At 38.5% G+C, this 26,249-nt stretch overlaps 1 protein-coding gene across 1 annotated transcript in view; it reads left to right on the top strand.

The window, feature by feature from the left end:
- Nucleotides 1-26,249, top strand: part of TENM3 (teneurin transmembrane protein 3) — a 406,242-nt gene that overhangs the window by 360,559 nt on the left and 19,434 nt on the right. Inside the window, exons 18-24 of the mRNA XM_057377891.1 lie at nt 891-1,158; nt 1,710-1,853; nt 5,485-5,734; nt 6,156-6,176; nt 11,345-11,577; nt 12,160-12,314; nt 13,164-14,038. Coding sequence (XP_057233874.1) covers nt 891-1,158; nt 1,710-1,853; nt 5,485-5,734; nt 6,156-6,176; nt 11,345-11,577; nt 12,160-12,314; nt 13,164-14,038 — 1,946 coding nt within the window. The remainder of the gene's footprint in view (nt 1-890; nt 1,159-1,709; nt 1,854-5,484; nt 5,735-6,155; nt 6,177-11,344; nt 11,578-12,159; nt 12,315-13,163; nt 14,039-26,249) is intronic.

Genomic DNA, 26,249 nt, shown 5'->3' with positions numbered 1-26,249 from the left:
TGGGGTGGTATATGTTTCAATAAACCAGAATACTTGGTAGCTGTTCACCCAAAGGGCTGGCCTGCAGTGTTTATGTTCTGACTGAGACAAAGAACAATGTAGGCTGTCTTTACCCACATTACACAGAAACATTTCACATCCATCCATCACCCACAAAAGCTTCTCAGCTCAGAAGAAATGACAACGTAGAGGAGGGGAGGAACCTTTTAAAAATAAAATTGCCTCATTCCACCTCTCTGAGATGTGAAAGTGATAAGCTGATATCTGAGTAGTGAATATTGATYAGGAAATATGGAAAAACTTTCCCTGAGGCATCCTACTTATCTGTCTTCAAAATAAATGGAAGTATGCTCTAGTTTAAAGTATTTACAATCCACTGGTAAGGCAAATAATAAAATACCTAAAAGTTCTTCCTGCTCCTACAGGAGCAATTAGGCATCCCAATCCAAATCTGAAGCTTTGCTCTCCTTGGAGGCTCTACTGCTTTTATTACACTTGCCTTTATTAGTTGTGACACAAGTGGCAGCATAATAAGGAGCAATTTTCACTTAGATTAAAGATGCTCTTTGGCCTCTTCTGGAAAAATCAATTGGGAATGTTTTCTCATGCTTCCTTCCCCCCCGCCCCAATAGAAATAAAGGAGATAGCTTTGAAATCTTTGAGCAGAAGGTATCAACTAAGGAGCTTGAGTATAAAGAAAAATTTAGGCTTTTTGGAAAAACTGTTGTTATTTATTTTTTTACATTCTTAAATGAAGGSCAGATGTAGATGTAGATTTCCTAACAGATTGTCACATAACATTATGTCAGGCATCCTTTTATGATAGCTGCATTATTTTGTTTAATTTCCAAATCATTCAAATACTGTATTTTTCTCTTAACAACTCATAGGTACTTCATGAAGAAACARCAATCCCAGGAACCGATGTGAAGTTGTCGTACTTGAGCTCCAGGGCTGCAGGATATAAATCTGTACTGAAGATTACTATGACCCAATCTGTTATACCATTTAATTTAATGAAGGTTCATCTTATGGTGGCAGTGGTGGGAAGGCTTTTCCAAAAATGGTTCCCTGCATCCCCAAATCTGGCTTACACTTTCATATGGGATAAAACTGATGCATACAATCAGAGAGTCTAYGGATTATCTGAAGCTGTTGGTATGTGTTACAAAGGGGTGTTGCACTTCTAGTGTTGCCTTGAACATAGGGAAACACATCTCAAATGCTTGTACCTATTAAGCAGAAAATGTTTAGCAGAATTAGATTATATCAGTGTATATTAAAACATATTAAAAATATTACTCTAAGCTTTGAATTATGAGAAAAATTTCTTTCAAAAGGAAAAAGAAACCAMTTTTCATTTGAAAAGTGACATTTGCTATTTCTTGCCATGAAGTAGCCCTCAGCCTAATAATACATTAGGGTATTTAGTCTGCACACTCTGTGTACTTTAAATAAAGCACAATAGGATTCTGATTTACATCGAAAAATGGCTTTCCTCTGTACCTGTCTTAATTCACTTAGTAGTTAAAAATATTTTAATAACCCAGGATTCCTGTTAGCATTTCCAACATTCCTAAGAAGCCATAAGGATTTTCAGGTGTCCTAGGAGAGCAAAAGAGCATTTGYAGTTTAAAGAAATCACATTGTTTAAACTCTTCTTCAGAACGAGGTGCTGTACTTACTGAGGACATGTACTGTTATTTCAGTGTCTGTAGGTTATGAATATGAGTCTTGCTTGGATCTAACTCTTTGGGAAAAGCGGACTGCCATTTTGCAGGGTTATGAACTGGATGCCTCCAACATGGGTGGTTGGACATTGGATAAGCATCATGTATTGGATGTTCAGAATGGTAAGGAGTTTATTTTCTTCTTGCTAGTTTTACTGCTCCACTGCCCTGTACTTTTTGACAAACTTTTTGACTGCTTGCTTCATTATTTTTTAAAAATTTAATTATAGAACATTTTGCATATGATAAATGCTTTGAGCTTCCCTGGCTCCTCAGGCAAAGGGTCACATCACCAGGCCAGTCAGAGTTGACAGGAAGTGTTAGGACAATGCTCTCAGGTACTTTATGTGATTCTCAGGGTTTTCCTGTGCAGGGCTAGGAGCTGGACTCAATAATCCTGTGAGTCCCTTCCACCTCAGGTTATTCTGTGTTTCTATGATTTACATTGAATGTTGTGCTTCTTCATCCTGTAAATACCTATGCATAAATAAGTTCGTCAAATAGTCTGTGTTGGACGTGCTGTGGAGTGTTGACCCTGGCTGGACACCAAAGCCACTCTGTCCCTCCCCAGCTGGATAGGAGAGAGAAAACAGGACAAAAGGCTCGTCAGTCAAGATAAGGACAGGGAGAGATCACTCAGCAGTTGCAGTCRCAGGCAAAACAGACTTGACTTGGGAAAGTGATTTTTTTTTTATTACCAGTCCAATCACAGTAGTATAGTGAGAAAGAAAACCAGATCTTGAAAACAACTTCCCCCAATCCTTGTTTTTYACAAGGGATTAACTGGGCTTAACTTTACTCCTGAATTCTCCACCTCATCCCTGCCAGTGGTGCAGGGACACAGGGAATCAGGACTGGGGTCAGTTCGTCACACACTGGGTCTGGTGCCCCTTCCCCTCAAGAAATCCTCTCATTCTTCCCCAGCTCCAGCACAGGGTCCCTCCCACATTGGACAGTGTCCATGAACTTCTCCACTGTGAGTCCTTCCCAAGGGCTGCAGTTCCTCACAAACTGCTCCAGTGAGGGTCTGCTCCATGGGGATCAGTATTTCAGGAACAGATGGCTCCAGWGTGAGTCCCCTGTGGGGTCACAAGTCCTGGCAGCAAACCTGCTCCAGCGTGGGCTCCTCTCTCCATGAGTGCACTGATCCTGCCAGGAGCCTGYTCCAGAGTGGCCTTCCCAAAGGATTACAGCCTCCTTTGGGCATCCTCTTACTCTGGCATGGGGTCCTCCATGGGTTGCAGATGGATATGTGCTCCACCATGGMCCCCCATGTGCTGCAGGGGAGCAGCTGCSTCACCATGGTCTTCCCCCATGGGCTGCAGGGAATCTAAACTCTGGCTCCTGCAGCACATCCTCCCCCTCCTGCACTTTGCTATCTGCAGAGTTGTTTGCTCATRTTCCCACTCCTCTCTCCAGCTGCAATTTGCTATTGCACAGTAACTTTGGCATCAAAGTATATTTGTCCAGTATGCTACTCAGCAACTGTTTGTAGGGTGTCATGCTAAAGAAACCTCAGCTCAACACTGAACATGCAGGAATTCAGAAAAAGTTTGGCTGGAGGAATGTAGGAAAGATGAAATGAATAGTCACATGGCCTAAGGTGGTGGTTTGTAGCACTGGATTTTATGTCACAGAGGAATCCAGAGTAATTAATCAGGAAGATGTCACTTATGCAGTACCTGATGTCCTGTGAAGGTCTCCCCCWAGTACACAAACTCACTATGTGTGACACAGTAGATGGCACCTAAAGCATTGCTTCTGACTGCTAAGGAAACAAGGTAATCAAATCAAGACAAAAGGTATCATGCCTAATTTAAAGTGTAAAAAAAATCCAAATACTGTGTAAATTATTGTAAAGTAATCCATCTAAAAATGTAAAGAGCCATAATTATAAATATATATGTAAGATTGATTCTGCTCACTAGGTAAATTGATGGTGGCTTTAAATTATGTTTAAGAGTGCATTTGACAAGTAATGACTTTTCAAAGTGTCATGTGTCTAATTGAATAAACCAAGTGGAGAGTTGTAATGACAAGGTGGATGAGATGCATAAATCTATTCAGAAGAGAGTGCAGACAGTGTTTGTACGGAAATCCACACTCYTGCAGTAAATAGTCTAATGTACATCTTACAGTCTGTGATAATAGAGGAGAARTGTGAAGGACCAATTTTTCAAGGTAATGACAGAATAAATCACGTGCAATAGTGCACTGTGCTGATTTGTAGAATTCCTCTGATGAAAATTGTAGAACTCAGCTATTTCAGGCAAAATTATAGTTCCATGATTGTCATAAATGATGTAATCATGGGAGAGGGGATTTTGTATACTGTTAATCCGTTCTGGCTTTAACTATTCATTAAAAATACGTTCTTCCTCTGTTGATTTAGATTACTTATTTAGATTACTTGCCATTAGGTTTCCATAAACCATTTTCATTTTTTACAATTTTATAATGTATATTGGTTTTACATTTCTAATCTCTTGCATTTCACAACATTAAAAGCCRTGAGGACACCTAAAACATTTAAAGAGGAAAGCAAAGTATTTTTCTTCTCAAACCTTTCAGGACAAATCGTGCACTTTGGGAGTGAGGAGAGGAAGAGAAATATATYTTAAATTTCCTCTAGACTTCTCAAAAGATTACTGTATCCCTCAGCTCCAAACTGCAGGAAACTCTGGGCATGCAATCAATAAAACAGAGATCTCTGTATAGCACAAAGTGACGTGTGGTTTACATGGATTATACCACGGAAAGACATATTGTGACTTATGAGTAGAACCGTAATAGCTGACCATTTGTAGAGGACACCTTAATGGATTCATCATGAGATTGAACAATGAGGGTCCTGGCAACACTTTAACATATTTTTTTTTCTCCCCCCCACAAAGACTGAGGATTTAACATAAAGCATCCATTTTTCCTCTCAGATTTTCTACATAGGCTGTAAGGAAGAAAAATACTGCTGGCACATTGCTTTGTCTTCACAAAGTTATCATTTCTTTCATGCCTCAAAGCAGAATTAGGTTTTAGAGGCAGGTTGGCCTGGCACCACATTTTTTTTGTTGTTTTGACATTTTTAATAACTGCCTATAACTGCAGACATGGTATTGAGACAGTCTTTGTTGCCAGAGGAACACTTTTGTTGTGAGCTGAGTAAAGAGTCTTTTATAATGTAAAATTAARGCAATCTACAACTTTTTGAAGTGGCTCTTTAATTAATATTTACAATTTGCAACAGTAATCCACTTTAGATTACATTTGACATGATATTCATAATTAGTTATACTAGGATTTTAGGAATACAATTTGCAAATATATTCTTTTTCCTTTTTTATAATACACTTTCTAGGCTACTTCAAAACTGTAAAGATGTAAGAGCACAGACCTTGCTTTCATCAATGCGCTTTACATTTCCCTCAGCACGACAATATTTATTCTGATTTTTAACTATAAAAATCACTAACATTTAAAAATAATGACTGAAAACACCTTGGAGTTTTAAGGGCTACAATATTTAGAGGTTTTACTACATTTTGCAGACAAGGTAATCTAATGTTTATGTGTTTATGACCTAAATATAACTATTTTAATAAAGTTTTTATTTGTAGTGGTGGTGAAACAATTAAAATTCATCAAACTTACAATAACCAACTAAAATAATATTTAGAATACTTTTTTATCTTTTTTCTTGCAAATACATTCAGAGTTTTTATAAACTTTATTGAGTTTTGACTTTTTTTTGCCCCAGGAATTCTCTACAAAGGGAATGGTGAAAATCAGTTTATATCTCAGCAACCCCCAGTTGTTAGCAGCATTATGGGCAACGGGAGACGACGCAGCATCTCCTGTCCAAGTTGTAATGGTCAAGCTGACGGTAATAAATTACTGGCTCCAGTTGCCTTAGCGTGTGGGATAGATGGCAGTCTGTACGTGGGGGATTTCAACTAYGTTCGGCGGATATTCCCATCTGGAAATGTAACTAGTGTTCTGGAGCTAAGGTATGTTTTTTTTCTCATGCTGGACTTTTGAGGAGTTGTGAATTACTGTGGCAAATTAAAATAYTGAATAGATTTCTGACATTGTGTAGGGTTGAGTTTGCAAATGCTTTTGGGAACAAAAAGTTGAGTCAAAAGATTGTAAAATATTTGAAAATGTACTTAAAACTGAAGTAAAAACATTTCACCGTCATGAAATATTTTAACTGTGGTTATCTAAATGTGATAATTTAATCTACCCAAAGTAATAATTATGCAGATTTTAAAAGTTAAACTACATGGTCAACATAATTGGGCAAGGGACGATCATTCACCATTTCACTAATGATAGATGTAAATGTTTTCTTCTTCTCATCTTTTAACATCCTTTCTGAATGTTTGTCTAATAATGTTTTTCTGTTCTTTTTTACTTGCTCCCACCAAGAAATAAAGATTTTAGACATAGGTAAGCATTCCTTAAAGAAGATTTATATTTTTCTAACTGTTCTTCTTTCTTTTTTAACAAATGAATGCTTATAATGGAGAAGTCATATCTGAGATGTATTACTAGAAAGGAGGAGTATTTTTCAAAAATAATGAGTTCATATGTTTTAGTTAYGTCAGCTGTCAGGCTGTATCGTCCTTTCCGATGAGTTTCTCTTTTCTCATCACTCTCTGTCCACAGTCAGCCTTCTTGTTATGCTTGTGTATGCCCTCCTCTGCTGTTCCCTCATCTCTGCTCACTCCTTGCTGGCAGCATTYTTGCTGATCCTATCAAAACTCACTCATTAATCAGGTACACCAAATACGATGAGAATGGCATATAAAAGTATCAAGGGAGTTCATTTCATTTGCCTTTTGATGTTGAGTCTTTTCAGGCTCTCTTTTAACAGATTTGTTTCTTTAAAGGTGAACTTCTTTTAATAATGGAAGTTGAAATAACAATAACRCAACTCCAGGAGTTAAGCTTTTAAAATACACCAAGACTCATAAGACTGGTCATAGAAACAATAGTAATCAGATGTAGCACAACTTTCATCCATCCTGGCATTGCCACAATAACGGCAAGAACAGAAGAGAAGGTGGATGCTTAAAATTGCTTTGCCACAGCGTCTGGTGCTGATAAGGAAAAGAAAAGCCAGAGTACTGCTAAAATACAGGACACTGAAACCCTGCAAACCTTTGTGGCAGAACTGCTAACTAAACAGCTTAGCAGGCCCACTGTTCCTTTTCTCTCCTTTTTGCTGCCAATCATTTTCCTGCCTTGTTCTTAAACAAATCCCGGAGTCATATCTCTGTTGTCATGGCTTTTTAAATTCACTATTATTTGGATATAGTTCTGGGTGAGGAAGGGTTTTATGTTTTAAAAAGTATGTTTCAGTTGTGTTAGGCAAAAAATTTCATGACTAAACAAGGTGTTTGCATCAGTGCTAATGATCAGAATTGGTTTTGTGGATATTTTTCCAGGGATGACTCAGAGGCAGATTCTACTGTTTGGTGGATTTAGGGTTTCACTTTTACATTTAGTTTGTATTTGTTCTGCCACTCTTAAAAGAATTACATCCATTTGGTATCACAAAGTTGTGGTTGCAGCTAGATGGGACATTGTCTTAGCAAATATATAGAATGTGGAATACTATGTAAAATGGGGATGCAAAATGTGCAAATGGGATTAAAGAGTGGATGCATACTGAGCTTTGTTTTGCTGTGATTAGTAGTGCCACTCCCTCCTGCCTCTGGCAGAACTGTGGTCACAGCCTCAGCTGCCATGTTTCAGAAATTGCATCCCTGCTTGTAAGAAAGGTTGGTGAGGGAGAATACTGAAGCTTTTCTGCTTTATGCATGTCTAAACATGCAGAAGCTCCAGGTAACAAAATTGCAATCATACCACACAAATTAGTGTAACAGCATGGGCCCATGTAGCAGCTGTGAAGTGGGGGTTCCTCCTGAGGCAGAAGGAGACACAGAGGACTGTGGAGAAGTGGCTCTGCAGGAGCAGTTGTGGAGCCAGTGGCAGGCGGTGTGGAGCCCACTGTGCAGCCGGACACGTTTTCTCTTTCATCATACAATATTTTCCTGCTGTCCACTCTCAGCCTCAGAGATTTTCTGATCAGAGACTTCCTAAGCCAAGAGTGGGGTCTTTATACTTACTATCTGCTGGCAGCTTTTTGCTCTATTARTCCATGCCTTTTATTTAAGATGTGTGAGCTTTTAGGATCTACCAAATCCTTTGCCATGGGCTCTCCAGCTAAGGGCACACTGTGAGACCAAATATATTCTTTTGTCTGCATAAATTTGTGCAGTCCTGTGAAGTGTTAGTGAGGGAAACACATTGGTCTGGCAAGAGGAGAAGGGATCAAATGTCCAGTTTCAGTGGCAAGCCCTTCAGACTGCTGAGGCGATTTCTACTTAAACTGCAGTTTGGAAAACAGCTCCCGACAGACCACTTTGCAATATATAATTGCTAGGTATTAGATGAAAAAGCTCTAAGATATGCTTTCCCCAAGTAAAACTACTGAATGAGGCTAAATAGTAGTTCAGATCTCTTATGTATTCAAGCATTCACCTTTCCTGGCCTATAAACACAGTGCTTCAGCATGGAGTGTGATGTGTCTCCTACCTCAAGAAGCCTGTACTCTAATTTAGAGAGAAAATGCAGATCAAATTTCTCCTCTCATGTACCAGCGACCTCACATTTTTTCAATCTCAAAGCTGAAATGATGTCTTTATACACACCGCTGCCTGTGGGTGATTAATGCTGATAGGCATTCATGGAAGTCATTTTTAGAAGGACTTTGAAGACAGGGAGCTCATTTGTAGGCTATGGCACTATCCCAAATCTGTAGAGAGCCAGAAAAAAAAAGTTTAGCAAAACATAGAAACAGCTTTGAGGGGCTATATGGTTTAGAGGGCACAAAGTGGAGGCACGAGAAACAGGGACTGAAGCAGGAAGAGTATTTTTTTAAAAATCTGTACACGGAGAGTAGTGCAGGTGATCTGACAGCTGAAGAATTAAAAGATTGGCCTAAGCAAGATAAAAGCAAAGGGAAATAGATCGTTACAGCTATCCAAAACACTTACTATTATTCAGCATAGACAGAACAAGTTAATTTTTAGTCATTTGTCTTTATGGGACCCAATGCTGGTATGTAACTTCATGTTTTGCAGGCTGCTGACAGTGATTAGGCAATGCTGAATGAGTCAGTAAGTCATGGGCTGGGGATTTTATTTCTTTGCATTTGTTGTTACTGGTAGAAGGCAGAAGTTTAATATCATTTCAGACTACAATGAAATAGCATCAATTCTGCAGCTTTCTAGCTGCTGGCTGCTTATCCCTGTACTATTTTTGAGATCTGCACAGTGCGCATGGATGTTTTATGCCTAGAAAACAAATGAAGTTTTCACTTGACAGTTACTCATTTCCTCAAATTGTGCCTTTTTCCCATGAATTACTGGGGGTTTCTATTGGCTAAAGCCACCTGGGCTGTTTAACCTTCACCTAAAAAGAAATGCTGAGGTTAAGCTTGTTAYATTCACTCAGAAAGGAGCCATTAGGCTTCTCTGTATGGCAAGTTGGACATTTGATATTGATTCAACAATGATAAACTATGCACTACCAAACTTGGGGGGATTTTTTAATAAAAGGGAAAAATACATTTGAATTATCACGTGCATTTTTGGGGGTTGATGAGGATACTATACCTACTAGAAGAACTCATCCCCGATGTCTTTTTTGTTGGAATTAATTGTAACATAAATTTTCATATTTATGAAGAAGAGAGCTTTAAAACTTCCTTTTAGAAATAAATAATTGTGTTAGGCATAAATTAGTTACTTTTTGATTTGATGACTTCTTATTCCAATGGCTGAAAAATATGATTGAGGCAGTGTTAGATGGGTTGAAGAGCAGTACTTTAATTTAGATTTCAGTAGTATAAGAAAGAACTTTATTTTAAATTACAATGAAATAAAATTTAATTGCACATTTCACATTATGCAATGTGTTTATATTTGAAGTGTTTGCAAAGTTTCTTAAAGACCAAAGTAATCATGGAAATGGGTATAATTTAATTTGCAGTCTATAGAGGTGTAAATAATTTGTATTACATAGTGATCATATTAAATGGTCGCTGCATAAATTAAGGTTTTGAAAATACCTTCCAACTATTTAGCACATTGGCAATAATAGGTTTGTAACAGAGAAAAATTTAAAATAAGCCTACATTTGATTGTTTTCAGGTGCACTGTAGAATACTCAGTGCTATAGCAGAGCTTTTTAAGAGATGCTAATCACTGTGTATTTGATTTGATTAGTCTTTTTCTCKTGGTTTCATTCGTTCTGAACTAAAATGTTAAAAGTCTTAAAACCAAATAAAATCCTATTTATGCAACACAATTTTTATTGTGTGTTTGTAATTGGATAGCTATAAAAATCTGTCCCTGCTAAGAGACAATTTTTTCACAAGTTGTTCCTGTTGGTCTCTTGTTGCATTTTCCAAGTGGCAGTACATAAAAACATGTTACATTAACACAGTTATGTATTTACAAAAYGTGAAGTAGAGCATTCTGTGAACAGATGTTTGGCTACCACCAGACTGGTAGATCTGTTTAAGCAGCGCTTTTGCAAACATCAGAAGTGACTGTTCTGACACTCTGCTTCAATCCATGAGGAGAGCATCTGAAATTACCTCATGTATTTACATGACCTTATTTCAGCTCTTCATGCCATAAATTAGGTCAGGAATCCCAAATGCAGTGGGTTAAGTTCCTACATCATAATATATCAACACAAAAGGTAATCTCCAGGGCTGGTTTTTTTCACCAGCAGGGAAGAAAAGACAGTAATTCTCAATTATGTGGCACCAGTGGAGAGGCAAAATGTACGTTTCTGGGAGAATGGTTAGCAATACATATTTTCACTGTAATAAAGACTGTGCTGGCATAGTTAGCAGTTTTGTGCCAATGTGTACAGTGATTTGAAATATGGCTCTGACCTAAGAAGAATGGAAAAGCTCCATTTGTTCTCTGGTGGAAGAGATGATATTTCCTAATGTGTTAAATCACGCATATCACRCATTTGGAAGCAGCGGATTAAACCAATACTTACGAATGATGTCTTATCTCTTGTCTGTGAACTCATCATTCAAACTCTGCCTCATCTGTTTATGAATTACATAAACTATGAAGCCCAGCAGCCTTATATAAATTACAATAAAACAGATAGAATAGTAGCAACAAAGTGTAAGTAGGGCTGGACTCCTGCTGCAAAATTTGGGGCTAGATCAAGGTTCCCAGAACTCTTGGATGGTTTTAAATGCCAGTATTTTGATTTGACCTATTACAGAGTCACTTGCAGTCTCTGATGACAAAGCACGGAACAGACTTGAAAGCATCAAAGACAGAATGGACCTTCTGTCCCGAAAGRATTAATCTAGATTAGGCTGCCTATGACACAGATGAGAAATGCAGACCAAAACCATTTTGGGGCCATGACTTGTGCTACCTATGCATGGAGCATCACCACTGGCTTTTACTCTTTCTGCATTACTGCATAGGAACTGAACCACTGTCTCCTTGATCTAATGTTAAGTACAATTAGTTACAGCATATGCAATGTGTAATTCCATTTTACAGCAACAACCCAGCTCACAGATACTACCTAGCAACTGACCCCGTGACGGGAGATTTGTATGTTTCTGACACCAACACACGCAGGATTTATCGGCCCAAGTCGCTCACTGGTGCGAAAGACCTGACCAAAAATGCTGAGGTAATAGGAGGAACAGGGGAGCAGTGCCTGCCGTTTGATGAGGCAAGGTGTGGTGACGGAGGCAAGGCAGTGGAGGCAACTCTCATGAGCCCTAAAGGTAAAAAGAGTTCTCCCTCTGCAACTTTCAAAATAATAAAAAAGTTCAGAACTGGGGGCATGGTCATGTTTAGTTACTGAATTCAATAGTTGGCTCAAAAATTGGGGATTTGAGTGATTTTTTTCAAGTATAAAGACTGTCAAGGAAGAGAGCTACCGGGAACTGATTTTTTTTAATCAATTATGGTTGATTTTTTAGGAAGTATTCGGCTTGAGTGGTTATCGAGCATTTTTAAATGCTCATTTAGATTATGTGTTTGGCAGGCAGCAGTGAAGATCTAAAATCAGGATTGCTTTTGGTTCCACTTATCCCATGTTTAAGGTTAACTTAAAAGCTAGACCTTGCCCAACACACAAAAGGAAATGAACAGCAAATGCAATCAACAGTAGTMAATGTCATGCTGAATACTGGTTTGTTATGCAATATGCATTAAGAAGCTGTATTACTACCTACTGCCTGAGATCAGATTTTCTGCATACATTTTCCACTAGATACATGCTATCTATACACTTAGTTATGTATGATACATTCACTGCTAGTACAACCAAAAAAAAACCCTAATTTTTATTTGCTTCACTAAAGGAATAGCAATAGACAAGAATGGGTTAATCTACTTTGTTGATGGGACAATGATCAGAAAAGTGGATCAGAATGGAATAATATCAACTTTGCTTGGCTCCAACGACCTCACCTCAGCACGACCTCTGACGTGTGATACCAGCATGCACATCAGCCAGGTACTTTTCAATTGCTGCTAATCTGGAAAGCTGAACTGGGTATAGAAATTGAAATGCAGCTTCCATGCCCCTTAAAATAAAGCTGGGTGGAGTGTATGATGGATATTTAACAGCAGGTTTGGGGGAGAAAGCAACCTGTTTCAAGGACGTGAATTACACTGTATTAGCTATAAATGCTGCTGTATTCAATTTTTCTGCCCATAAAATGCAGTTTGGTTTAGAACAGCAAAACTATCAGCAGGAAACATTAAGCCTGGTAGTAAATACTGGGAGAATGGCATATCTGTTAGAACTATCTTGGCATGTGGATGTTTTCTGAATTGCTGTCATTCTTAGCCCACTAGAGTGAATGAGAGGATTTACACAAAACCCCTGTATTTTTTCTATTTGTCTCAGTAAGCTTGTGTAGGTAAGAAGGGACGTGTCAGTAGTGGTGTGTTCAAAAAATGGAGTACAGTGTTTCATAATCTGGAAAGTAGTAAGTTCTTTTGGCTCTTACAAGAATAAAATATGAATACTGCTGTTAAGTATTTAGACATTGATATCTGTCTCTATAGTTATTTATGCATTTGTGGTACAGAAAAATACTGCATTTATTGTAGGGGAAATTCAGCCTGYATTACACTTTCAATGCAACTGGCTTTTTTTTCAATAAAATGGATGCCTGACTATTGTTCCCCTTGCCTCTCTGTAAAGCTTTAGTTTGCCGCATGTTTTCACACAGATTCTTCAGTCACGATTGCTACAGCAGATGGAAAATGTCCTCACATAGTGTCTAAAACTGAAGGTTAATTAATTCATTTAATCTGCACTGGTTAACTGTTTAACAAAACACTTCTATTTGTTTAGGTTCGTCTGGAATGGCCTACAGATTTAGCTATCAACCCAATGGATAACTCCATTTATGTTCTGGATAACAACGTTGTTCTGCAGATCACTGAAAACCGCCAGGTTCGCATTGCTGCGGGGAGGCCGATGCATTGCCAGGTTCCCGGGGTGGAGTACACGGTGGGAAAGCACGCGGTCCAGACCACGCTGGAGTCAGCCACTGCCATCGCCGTGTCCTATAGCGGCGTACTTTACATTACAGAAACCGATGAAAAAAAGATTAATAGGATCAGACAGGTCACAACTGACGGAGAGATCTCATTAGTTGCTGGAATACCCTCAGAGTGCGATTGCAAAAATGATGTTAACTGTGACTGTTACCAAAATGGAGATGGCTATGCTAAAGATGCCAAACTTAATGCCCCTTCCTCCTTAGCTGTGTCTCCAGATGGCACGCTTTATATTGCTGATCTGGGAAACATTAGGATACGGGCTGTCTCAAAGAACAAACCCTTAATGAATTCAATGAACTTCTATGAAGTTGCTTCTCCCACTGACCAAGAGCTTTATATCTTTGATATCAATGGTACTCACCAGTACACTGTGAGTTTAGTCACCGGAGACTACCTGTACAATTTTAGCTACAGCAATGACAACGATATTACTGCAGTAACGGACAGCAATGGGAATACTCTTCGGATCAGACGGGATCCCAACCGGATGCCAGTAAGAGTGGTCTCTCCCGACAACCAGGTCATCTGGCTGACCATAGGCACTAATGGATGTTTGAAAAGCATGACTGCACAAGGGCAGGAGCTGGTCTTATTTACCTACCATGGCAACAGTGGACTGCTGGCAACTAAAAGCGATGAGACTGGATGGACCACTTTTTTTGAGTAAGTACATAAAATAAAGTCAGATGCCTTACAGTTTTATTGAGTCCTACAGGACCATTTGAAATATTTCTGGATGAAGTAAATGTAATGTTGACCCTTGATAACAAAAGGCACAGAAAGATACTTTTAATTTCCTGTGCTGTCTTCCTCTGTCTGACTTGTTTGACTTCTTCTGAACATTGGGTCTGAATAATTTTGAATTCATTATTTTGAACTTCAGTTTTATATATTGAAATAACAGTGAGACAACATTTCACTCTTGTCAAGAAATTTGTAACTCAGACAACCATGGTTTTGTCGATTTGCATCGAAAACTAGATTTTCATCCCACTTACTCATTAGATTGACATTGTTCTGCTGCAAATACTGACAAGAAATTTGTCTTCACTGCTCTTKTTTTTTCTTTTTTTTTTCCTAAGTAAAAGCAATTCTGCATGAACTTTTACCTGAAACGACATCTGGGTGGGTAGTAAAATATTGTGTTTCACTGACTGGCAAATATGCTCATGGACAGCACAGCAGGCTTTCACAAAGGTGGACCCAGTTGGAGGAAGCTGAGAAAAGAAATGTAGGCTGTGGGGGAAAGTGTCATTCCTGTAGAAATAAACAGAAAAAAACAGAAATCACCAGCACCGTATCTTGTACAGGTGCAAATACAACAGCAAGAGGTATTACTGGAACAGTAGGACTTGCAATTTTACCAACCTTGGAAAAAAACCTCCTCAGTGAATTGCTTTGGTTACACTCATTAAGTCATCAATGCCTGTTCATAACAGACAGATTAGCAAAACGTTTTACAGAATCCTCAATTGACCAAGGAGGATCATGACGATTTATAGAGAAGGTAGTAGAACGAGAGAATTCACGTACAGATTTTATAGGCAACTTCATCTTCAAATGAGCTGAACTGACAATTGATATGTTAAGCAAAAGGTAACAAAAATGCCACTTAAARCAGAAACCATTATTTTAAAAAAGATCAGTGTAGAATTAACACAGATTTTTTTCAGTTGTCTCTGCCAGCCGGGAAAATGTATGTATTTTTAACTCACATGAAAGACATGATGAGATTGAGTAAAAAGGTATCTGTGAAGGAGTGGAGGATGTAGTGTTAGTATGATAAGTAAAACTGTTGAGAGGGCCTCTAGCTGAACTATTCAGGATTACAAAGGGCATCATGAAAATCCAGTMAGTCACKTTTTTTTTTCTCCCTCTTCTTTTCTCGTATCTTTATGATGAAATGCAGTAGCAACTGCTGCCAAGGTCAGGGCCTAAAAAAAAAGCTTTCAATTCAACACACATGATAAAGAAAATAAAGTGCCAGTGTCAGGCAGTGGCAGCAAAGCCAAACATCTGTGTTCCGAGATAACTTCATATGTCTGTCAGTGTACATTTGGCTGAGGCAGTGTGCAGGAGGGCTCTGAGCACCTGTATCTACTCTCCAGCCTTTACAGATGCCCGTCAGAGACACAAGAGCAGCAGGTGCTGCTTCACTGCATATTGTGTCCTGAAGTGTAGACAGGGCTAGAAATGCTGATCCCTAACAAAGACAGCAGGTGGGATGGTAGTGCTGCCAGTTTTAAGGTATTCTTACAATAATCTGTAAATTGGCAGGGCTATGGTAGCGGGCACATTCCCAAAGCATTAGCACAGATCTGTAATATTTAATTGTGCTTTGGTGCATCCGCTGCGTATCTTTTCAGGTCCTGCCAAGAGGACACAGAAGYACAGCAAGGGTACACAGAGGAGTGAGAAACTGTTTGATTGGGAGGGCAATCGAGAGTTAGCTCTGTCCTGTATGCTGAGAGACCAAAGCACAGCTTCAGGTGGGCTGCGAATAGCCATCCATTTCCACAGAGAGTAAATTGAGTGTTTAACTGTGACAGACATGGCCACTTGTTTCCAATAGGCAAGTTGGGCAAGACAGTCACTTTGGAGGACAGTGAAGTCCTGTACAGAAATTAAGGCATCTGCTGGGTACAGCAGGCACTTTAAATCATGTTGGCATTCATAGTGGCTAATTGAGGACCTAGAGTTTTAATCAGGGCAGTAATTTCTCGCCATGTTGCCTGTAGCTTTTGTGTAGCCTACTGTGGTGTACTGCAGAAGTAGCTGGTGGCTCCTGAATGTATCTTAATGGCATCAGCGTGATTGCAAAGAAGTGGATATTACATTCACTATTCGGTGGTTGATAGGTCTATATTTTTCATCATAGGGAGAATTTAGGGTACTGTGTGTCATGAAGTACATAGCTATTTCCTGAGTCTGTAAATAGCCATCTTTCACACCTGATCTGCTTGCATGCAGACTTYCTCGTCTGAGTTAGGTTTTGTCCAGCTGGCTTACAGAGAACCCAAAGGGGAGATTATTCCCCTCAGTAAGTATTAGTATTATTTCCAAGCTGCTGCTTATGCACTTCCTAAACAATTACCTCCGACCAATGTCTCGTTAGAATTCCCAAGCTGAAGTGATTATGGAAAAAGCTAGGCCATTTCACTCTCCCCAGATTTGCAAGTGTATGAGGCTTTTGCAGAAGCRAAGATATTTATCTCCTCCCTGTAGCCATGGTGAAGCAGTAATCTGTTTAATTGCAACAAGGAAGATTCAGATTAGACATTTGGAGGAACTTCACGGCAAAGATTTTGGAGCCCTGAAGCAGACAACAATGATAGTGACCCCTTGCCCTTCACAGACTGTCTTTAAAAACAGATCAGACATCTTTCAGGACCAATGCAGGAAGAACAGATTCTGCCCTGGGGTAGAGGTTGGACCACATGACCTTTCAGGGTCCCTTCCAGTAGTGTTGTTTTGATGCTCTGTACAAGTTAATACCAAAAATAAAAAAAATTACTGATTATGTAAAGCTACAGGGAAAAAAAAGGCACTGTGTTATTTTTCTTGCCAAAACAGCATTCTTAAAAACATCCATCAGGCATCATAGCTGCCTGCTTCTTTTGAACATAAAATACACCAAATCTATGTCTGTATATTTTCCTTTTGAAGAAAAAAATAGTTGTGAACACAACTCTTTTGCCATTTTTTATTCTAAGATCAAGTATTATTGTGGCTTTTTGATGCTGATGATTTGTAACATTAAATCTGACAACAATGGGTTTCAAATGGTTTCTGCTACTATTGCCAAAATAGATGGAAACTGTGAATTATCGTAGAAGAGTGTATGTGGGGGTGACAATGATGTACAAGTGTACATCTCTCTCAGCTTCTACATATTCATGTTTGTAGGTAGTACGGCCTAAAACATATTCAGGTGAAGTGTTTTCTGTTGAAAAAAATGAAGCCATCTTAAAATGGAAAGGCTTCCCTGAAACATCAAGTGAGGAATAAGAAATTATGAAAAGAAATCATTCTGACTTCCTTGTTCTATTTTAGCAATAGCAAAATATTTCAGCTTCAATGCTAGATGCATTTTCTTTTAATATCACAGTTTAATTGTGTATTTTATTTATTCTATTATTCAAATTGTCAAAATATTTTGAGAAGAAGATAGAATTTATATTCCATGTGACTTTCTTATATTCCATGGTCAGACTTTCTTCCCACTCACCATTAAAAATGTTCAACTTTTTGAATGTCCAATGGACTACAAATGCCTTTTGTCAACTAACTTTGAGTATGGCTGGGTTGTTTCACCTTTTGATTGTCACACATTTGTTTAAATGGCAGAAGATACGTGGAGGAAAAATACTGTCAGTTTAGTAATAAAAAGCTCAGCCTTTGGAGCAACTCAGGAATAGCTTTGTTAGCTATTCTCCTGTGCAAATCTGGTTGTATAACTGGAGCATGGCTCCAAAGAACTTACTTCAGCTGAGTTCTCAGTGTTTTGAGAGCAGATTTATGAAAATTATTCAGTCTTTCTTTTCTCCTTTTTCAGAACTTTTCAGTGCAAAGGGGAAATCTTTGCAAAAACAGTGCATCTCAAAAATTGGCAATCACTGCTCTGGCACATAGTAAAGATTTGGTCTCGTTTCTTTTCATGGCTTTTTTGCACACTTTAAATCACACTAAAATCAGAGCCAAAAAAAAAAATTTCTTTTTGCCTGGACACTAATTAATCTATGTTTTATTTTATTTAGTCTCCTCTATCCCCGAAAAAGGGAAGAACCAACACAATAAATATTTTTTTACATTCTTTTTTGTTTTTACAGTGAAGTTGTAAGTACTAGCATGAATTAGTTAGGATATCATATAATCTGTTTTCTTTGTTTACAGACTTTGGGGAATTTTAATATCTTTATGGCAAAATGGATTTGTAAATTTCTATTTTGTTAAGGGTTATAGTGTGCCGATCAAAACTGACCCCTTATATTTCAAGAACATATACTTTTGTAAAGCTCTGTTAGTCAAATTCATAGTAACTGTTAGCTGTTTTCAGAAGTCTAAAAACTTGAATAAAACTSATATTAACAGAGCATTTACAAAAATGATTGAAAATGCATGCATACTAAGAAACCAATGGAATCATATGAAGCTCAAAGTTGCCCAGATTAGGTTTTGTAATGAAATTATAATATTAAACAAGGCATAAAAGTAATCAGCCTAATCAAATTCTCCTACGAAATTGTGAGATATCTGAGCTGGAAACTATTAACTGCATATCATGTGTGCATAATATGAACATTTAAACAGATAAATCTTAAAAGTTAAACTATCTGCGTATTAGCATTTTGGAAGTGACGCTTCCTAGCTAGCCTATATGACATAATTTCTSTGCAGCAGTTTCCATTCCGAGCTTATATTGCTAAGATATAAGCAATATAGCAACAGATAGCTAAGCCACATGCACAAAAATAAGCATTTTCTCTGGCCCTAAGTTTTTGAAGTATCAGAAGCAAAAGCCTAAAAAGCCTTGCAGATGCCCCCATGCAATCTCCCAGCCACCAGCCTGCAAGCCCGGGTCTCTATCAAAGCCCTGGYGTTCCAGCAGCTTCCACGCAGGCAGCCATGCCCGCCTGTGGCTGCTTTGTGCTCCTGAGGTTGCTTGAGGAACTGGCAGAGGCTGCTGTGCAAGGGAGAATCCCTCCAGGATGATCAGCCAGCAGCCTTTGCTGCCTGGGCAGCCCTGCTGGGGTCTGACACCCCAATGCGTGTGCCCATCGGAGCGCTYGGCACCCTGCCCATCTCTGACACACACAGAGTCCTTCCCTTCCTGCTTTGGAGCTAATCAGGGTCAGCCCAGTGCTGGACTCTGGGATGTGTCCCTCTGCAGTCACAGYCCAAGTGCTTCTGCAGCAGGCTTCTCTGTCAAAATAGAGCTGTTCCTTCACTGCACACCTCTCCTGGAAAGTTCAGGCTGCATGTGCTCTCCTTAGAAATGAACTCATTCCAGTCGACATTGTTCCTTATCTCTTTTCAGCTTTGTCTCCTTTTGCCATCCTCTTTTTTTAGAAGCACTATCAGCAGGCAGAAAGATCTGATCCAGACTAAGATAGCTCCTCCTCTGTGGATGTCCACTGTGTTTCTTCCATGACTCTGTTTTGCTCTCCTGACTTACTATTATGATTCCTTACTTTCTTACCTTGTATCTTGCCCCTTCCCACAATTCCCGTTATTTCCCTAAGGTGTGTTTGACTTCCCTGCCTTTTCCTTTCCCAGCGGTGAATTTCTTCGCAATCCCCTCTTGTATCTCTTGACAGTCCATCCAATGTTCCCCCAGGCACTTCATGCCCTGAGTTCATTTGTCTTCTTCTTCCCCTTCTCCCTCTCCCACTCAATCCTTGTCTTCAAGGCAATGCAACAGGAACCAAAGAGAATGACATTGGCAAGCACAGCTCTTACAAGTTTACTTTGCTCCCACAGTTAAATTAATGAGCTCTCCAGCTATTCTGGAAAGGTGGTGAAATCATGCAGAATSTGAAATCTTTACAATAAGTTACGGACTATAGAGAATCCTGGGCAAAAGTCTATTTTCACTGTCTGCTGCAGAGTTTGCATATTATGCTTTTATTAGCAATGCATTCAGTGCTGTGGTTTCCCTAAAACTCTGTGATACAGAGTCAGATATTGCCTCTGGCTTGGACTTGTTTAGTTTCCCCAAGTACCAGGCACATCATCTGTAACTGTCAACAGTTGACAACAGTGAATAGATTATGTTTTGCAGTTTTTCTTCTGTTTCGTCTTAATACATTGCTTGTGGAGTCTGACTTCAAAATACCAAAAGTTTGCTATGAAAAGGTCTAAGGAACTTATGCCGAAAGGTTTCATATAAGCAAGTATTTAGTTTGATCAGATGAAAATTATACCCTAATGGTAGTGTCAATTCACTTGAACTCTTAGTGTATATTAAGAGGTTCAAAATTCAGTTTTCATAAATAATATTTCTGTACCGTTTCCTGTAACGTTTGTTGGAGGTTATTTCCCTGTAACATTTGTTTTTCTATTTATGTTCATTTTTCTATTCCATTTATATTTCAGTAGTATGAACATCTAAAAATGCCTAGTCTTTTTTCTTGTGATTTTGGGGCTTTCATTCTAATTTGATTCTGTTTTCTTACGAATACTTTTGTACTTTGTACAAAATTGTAATCTAGATTTTTTTATCACTGCTAAACAACATTATCTGAATGTCCTTGGTGTCATAGTGCCTTTTAGTTATTTTTATCTTTTTACTATCAATAACCTTTGATACCTTCTGCTTTTACTGCTGCTGCTTCTTGCTTCATCAGTGTAAAATGTAGTGGCTATAAAATAATTAACCATCATTCAAGCATTTTTGTTTAGCCAATTATCATGTTCTTGCATTTACTTTTGTGGAATTGCATGAGCCCTTGATTGCAAACTGTGACTTAAAAATGCAGTGTCTTGAATCTTCCCATAGTCTGTATACACAAGCAACAAAAGACATATTCTCTTCGTTCTTAATTGTCTCTGAAATGTCTTTTTGGGAATATTTTTGAGATATCCAGTCCAGGCATAAGTGCCTCTTTATTCACAGTGCCTGACCCTGCACTTCCCCTCACAAGGAAGTTGAGACCACAATGAAGTCTCCCCTCAGTCTCCTCCAGSCTGAACAGGCCAAGTGACCTCAGCACTCCTCATACAGCTTGTCTTCAAGGCCCTTCACCATTTTCATGGCCCTCCTTTGGACACTCTGTAAGAGCTTTATATCCTTCTTATATTATGGCAACCAAAGATGCCCCCAGCACTCGAGGTGAGGCCACCCCAGGTCAGAGCAGAGCAGGACAATCCCCTCCCTTGCCCAGCTGGTGATGCTGTGCCTGAGGCACCTCCTGGCTGCATTTTTTTCATGCTTAACAATATTCCAGATAACAAAAAAAAGAAAAATGCTATCCCTTCTTAGACAATAATGATTTTTTTTAAATCCGCTTGTCATAATTTACAAGTTACTAATGTATATCAAATTGTCATTTTCTTTATTCTTGTTAAGCAAAACAAAAYAACATTAGGAAGACAAACCATATTTTTTATTGTTTGTGTTTGGGTTTTGTTTTTTTTTTTAATTTGTTATATCTCAAAGGAAGTCATCATTTAGTATTTCAGGTTTCCTAATAAAATTGTACTGTGAATTCACAAGCAAGATGCTAAATCTTTTAAGATACAAATATACTRTTTGGAAATACAAATACAAATATACTATGTGGAAGTAAAGAAATATGTGCAGATTATAAATGAGTAGTTACGAATCCACTGAAGTGTATATTTCAATCAAGCTAAATAAAAAATGAAAAAAAATAATCATCTCTGTCCATGCATCTGTAGATTATTTTCACCTTTTTCATTCTTAGGAGGCTCATTCAGTCCTTCTTCAGACGTATAGAAATCAAAAATGCATATCAAAATGAGGAAAGCAGCATAGAAATTGAGTAAAGGAAAAAAATAGCAAATTTCATTACATTCAAGTTGAAAGCTTTTTCCTTTCTTTCAACAACCCACATAATGGTTAAAGATGGCCAGAACTTAAGCTTCCAGTAAATTGCCATGCTCAATTTTAAACCAGTGCCGGGCAGGAGAGGTCCCTACAGGTGATGAAATGATAATAAAAGTGATGGTATATAATCTCTGGGCTTCTTTCCTTTTCATCAGCAAGATAATCATTTTGACACAGGTTGAGCATGCAGTGAAAGTGCTACTAGAGTGGCTTTTCTTTACCATAGTTTTACAACTTCTACTTCATTATTTGGGAGGGACTAAACCTGCAGTGTGCTACAGACGCAGAATACAAGTGAAAGAGTGTATTTGGAAACCAAAATTCTTTTCTATTAAAGACATGTAAATGTAAACCTAAATGACCTCACCAAGCCAAAGGAGACATTTCATTGCCAGGTTGGGACAGATTTTTCACCATGTTGTCAACATGGAATGCACTTAAAAAAACAACCCACTGCACTCCTGAATATCAACGTTGAACCTTGTTTTCTCACCTGCCAAGAAGCAGCATTCTGGTTTATAAGGCTTCCCATTAATAGTTTGAAACAAGTAGGGTAATGTTCCATAAATTTTTTAGCCGCTCTTGGTAACCTGAGATGCATAGAGGAAATACTTGATGTGAGTTCAGTGGAAGTGTAACAGTGCTTTTCTTTCTACTGTCACAATTATACATGTCTATATTATGAAATGCAATCATGCTTCATTTCTCTATTACAGTACCCCAAGTAATAGTATAATCTGTAACCAGTCTTAAATACTTAATATGCAGTTGGACTATATGTCTTGTTACCTGAAATGTGCTGGAACTGGTGTGCCTTGCTCTTCAACCTGACATGTTTACAACAGAAAAAAAAAAAAAATCACAGAATTTATTTTATTAAGGGATTGTGCTGCAAAGGTCTGTGGARAAACAGTATCAGTCATAACTTAGCGATTGGCTTTAGATGCAGCCTTTACTATACACTTTATTTCTACAGCTCCCTATTTTATGTTGAAATAACTTCTGATATAAAACATTAATAATGCTTCAAGTTGGGGTTGAGCTAAATGTGCTACAGACTCAGATAAAATGCACTTGAGAAACAAGTCAAAATAAAGAAAGTAGGACATTTCCATCTGAGGCAAGGCTTACCAGGAAGTTATTACTGCAAAGTGAAGTGTCCTACATAGCCTAGAACAGAAAATGGTCTGGGAAGGCATGTAATTAAAACTGAAGGAGATGAACAATGGAAGAGAGACTTCCAGCAGGTGAAGAGCAAAAGGTCGAGAATCTGGGAAGCTGATAATCATTATCTCTGAGAAATTCTCACTGCAGAAGAGGAAAAGTATCTGGCAGTGGCAGCTCATCCTAAAGAAGAAAAAGGATTTGATCTGAGGGGAACTTCAGCTAGCGGTGGTGGCAGCTGCCCCCACTGCTGCCTTCATAGTTATTGACCAAATATGAAGATTGTTACRTTAGCGCGAACAGAAATGAGCTGAGGGGATTAATGCACACAGAGTCACATCTAGGGAGCAAGTTTCTGGTTTAGATTCTTAAAAAGTTTACGTGAGACTCACTCTTGAGGAATTGAAGTGGTTGGTTGAACAGGTTTGCTGTAGAGCCTGGCATAGGAGAAAGATCAGAGGGCTCCATGGTAACATGTGTGCCTGAGCTTGTGTTTGGATGAAAAGATCAAAGAGGCTGTGAAATGCCAAATATAGGCGCTCGCCCTCTAGACTTCAGATCTCATTCCTTTTAGGGCAATTTCAATATTAGAACACTAAGCAGATAAAAAGAAATCTCTCAGTCTAAAACTGACAGTCCTGGATGAATAAATTCACCTTGGCAGCAGAATGCAAGGATATTTGAATGTAATAAGAAAATGGCTGCAGAATGCCCAAAGGTATGAGTGATGTTGCTATGCTGTGCATTGATAAGGCTTTGATTGTAGGCAAGAAGATAGCAAGTATAAAGTAAGTTTAGTATTTAGTGTACAGTGAACAAAATGAAGGACATACATTGCAATCTGTCACAAAATGGAATATGTTGTGAGTTGTAGAAAGGCCCATTTCCCCTTTTAGTTCCTGGCTATAAAAGTATGAGAAATCCTGTTCTTCCTTTTCACATCTCAGTCACATTTTCTTCTTGCACTGAGATTCCTGAACCAAGCAATCATGGCTTTTAAGATTCTTTCAGCTTTAAAGTGATGTTTCTAAGAACATGAATGTGTAGCATGATTTTTTGCTGGTCTTTGAACTCTCCTCCCCTGTAATAATATTAACTGCTTATCTCAGGCTCATGATGCGCTTTCATGTATTTGTGAAAGACGAGACCAGTTAAAGAACTATGGGCCTAGTCAAAAAATAATAATGTGGAAGCAAAAACGTATGAAAGAAGGATAGTGCAGTTCAGTACTATGTACTGCACTGAAGCCACACTGCACTGAAWACTACTGATGTGTAGCATTTTCCAATTCAGGTGGTATACTGAGAAATATGGTAGTTTATTTATCACAKATACTGTAATTAAAAGGGTAAAAAAGTTCTTACAGGGAAATCTTACCTTCTGTGGCTTTAGTAAGCATTGTTTGAAGTACAGACCGGTACTTGGCTACTGAAATCAGAGGATGCAATTTCCAGCAAAGTAATTTGGTACCATTTTCAAACATAAGGCAGAAAATAGAAAAGGACACTAATTGGACAATATATGCTCCCCAGGGAGTTGGAAAGGGAAGTTGTGYGTGAAAATAAAATAAGTTCTTGGAACTGAGGAATGAGACTGAAGGTCATGAATAGGCTAGCAGTCACATTCATGCACAAAGAACATTGGTATGTTTGTTTTGGTCTCCCGCATAAATGGACTATCTCAGCTTGCCAAGCCCTATGTGAAAAAGAGCCACAATTATGGACAGAAACGTGCTTGAAGAAACCCCATTATCATGAAATGTACTTAACTTCAAAAAATAAGTTTCCCCACTTGACTTCCCTGGCTTGCAGTATGGTTTTTGATTTTTAAGCATTCTTTTCTCTTGCCTGTTGCTAAGTGAAAGTCTTGCATAAACAAAGGAAATCAACTGTGTTAAAAGGATAGAAATGACTGTATGCAGAAAGCTGTCAAATCTATAGAGTAAGCAAACTGGAAGAAAACATTTCTTAACTTAATCCTTTCAGTTACAGCAATGCTGTGCAGTACTCTTGCTGTTCAGAGAAAGTTAATGTGTTGTAGGTTAAAAGTGCTGGGATTAATTTTCTCAATTTAAAAAGAGTTTCTCTGTCCTCGGTGATATGCTTGGGGCTTTTGGGGGGCTTTTTTGGTTTTGCTTTTCTTTCCCAGTAGGTGCAATTTTGATGATAATTGTCAGCATGAAATGTCTAGCACACTGTGAGGACCTGCAGGGTCATGTTCCAGTTACTTTAAGAGACTAAGGCATTCTTCATCTTCCCACTACATGGTCACAGGAGAGAGATGGAAAACTCCTGAGAGCAAACAGGTCATATGTGGGCATGGAATCATCCTTCGGATGCTTGTTTCTCTCTGTTGCAGCTACAGAAAGGCTATACTTCAAAACAGCTTCAGCTGAACACCTAGGCTGACAAATCAAGGTGGTAGTATTGGAAGAGCTGATCTTAAAGACAAATTTTATGAGCAAAAGCTCACATAGTGCTTTACCTCTCTCTATACTGTGACCACAATGCATGTTTGGATGTGAGCATGGTCTCTGGTCATGTACCAGTGGGGTACACTGCATAAAAAAAGACACGGTTTAGATGTCATAAATCTACTTCAATTACACAAATTCTATCTACTTGTTCATATTAAATGAATAGATAAGCTGTTGGTTTAAATAAATGTCAATAGACACAGAAAAAAAATAGCATGGTTTCTGTCAGAATTCTCAAAGTATGATCTGCAGACAGTTAACAAGTTAGAGATGCTAGCTCTTCRGTTTTCCAGCTACAAGCAGCTTAAGTAGATTAAATATTACCCTGTCTCTTAGGAATGCAAGGGACATTAAGCACTCAGGAACAAGAGGACAGGTGGTCTGCATAATCATTGAATAAGAAGGGCCCAAGAGCCATTTAATAAGAAACCCTTTTTTCAAAGAATTTTGAGGATTCCTACGATAACAGCAAAATCTAGTCCAGTAATAGGGAGTGAGTACAGAATGCTACAGAATTTAGCACCAATAAATATGCTTCCTTTGAAATGGTGAATTAGATGTGCAGCAGGATCTGGTCACACTTCAAAGAATAATATGCAGAGCTGAAGATCCATCTGTTTGCTCTTGCTATCACCATTGAGGCTGCTGTATGTTAAGCAGTCTTT

The sequence above is a fragment of the Malurus melanocephalus genome, unplaced genomic scaffold, assembly GCF_030028575.1.
Source record: "Malurus melanocephalus ecotype Western Australia unplaced genomic scaffold, MMel_1.1 scaffold_330, whole genome shotgun sequence".
Taxonomy (NCBI): domain Eukaryota; kingdom Metazoa; phylum Chordata; class Aves; order Passeriformes; family Maluridae; genus Malurus; species Malurus melanocephalus.
This window is presented reverse-complemented; position numbering and strand designations above follow the sequence as displayed.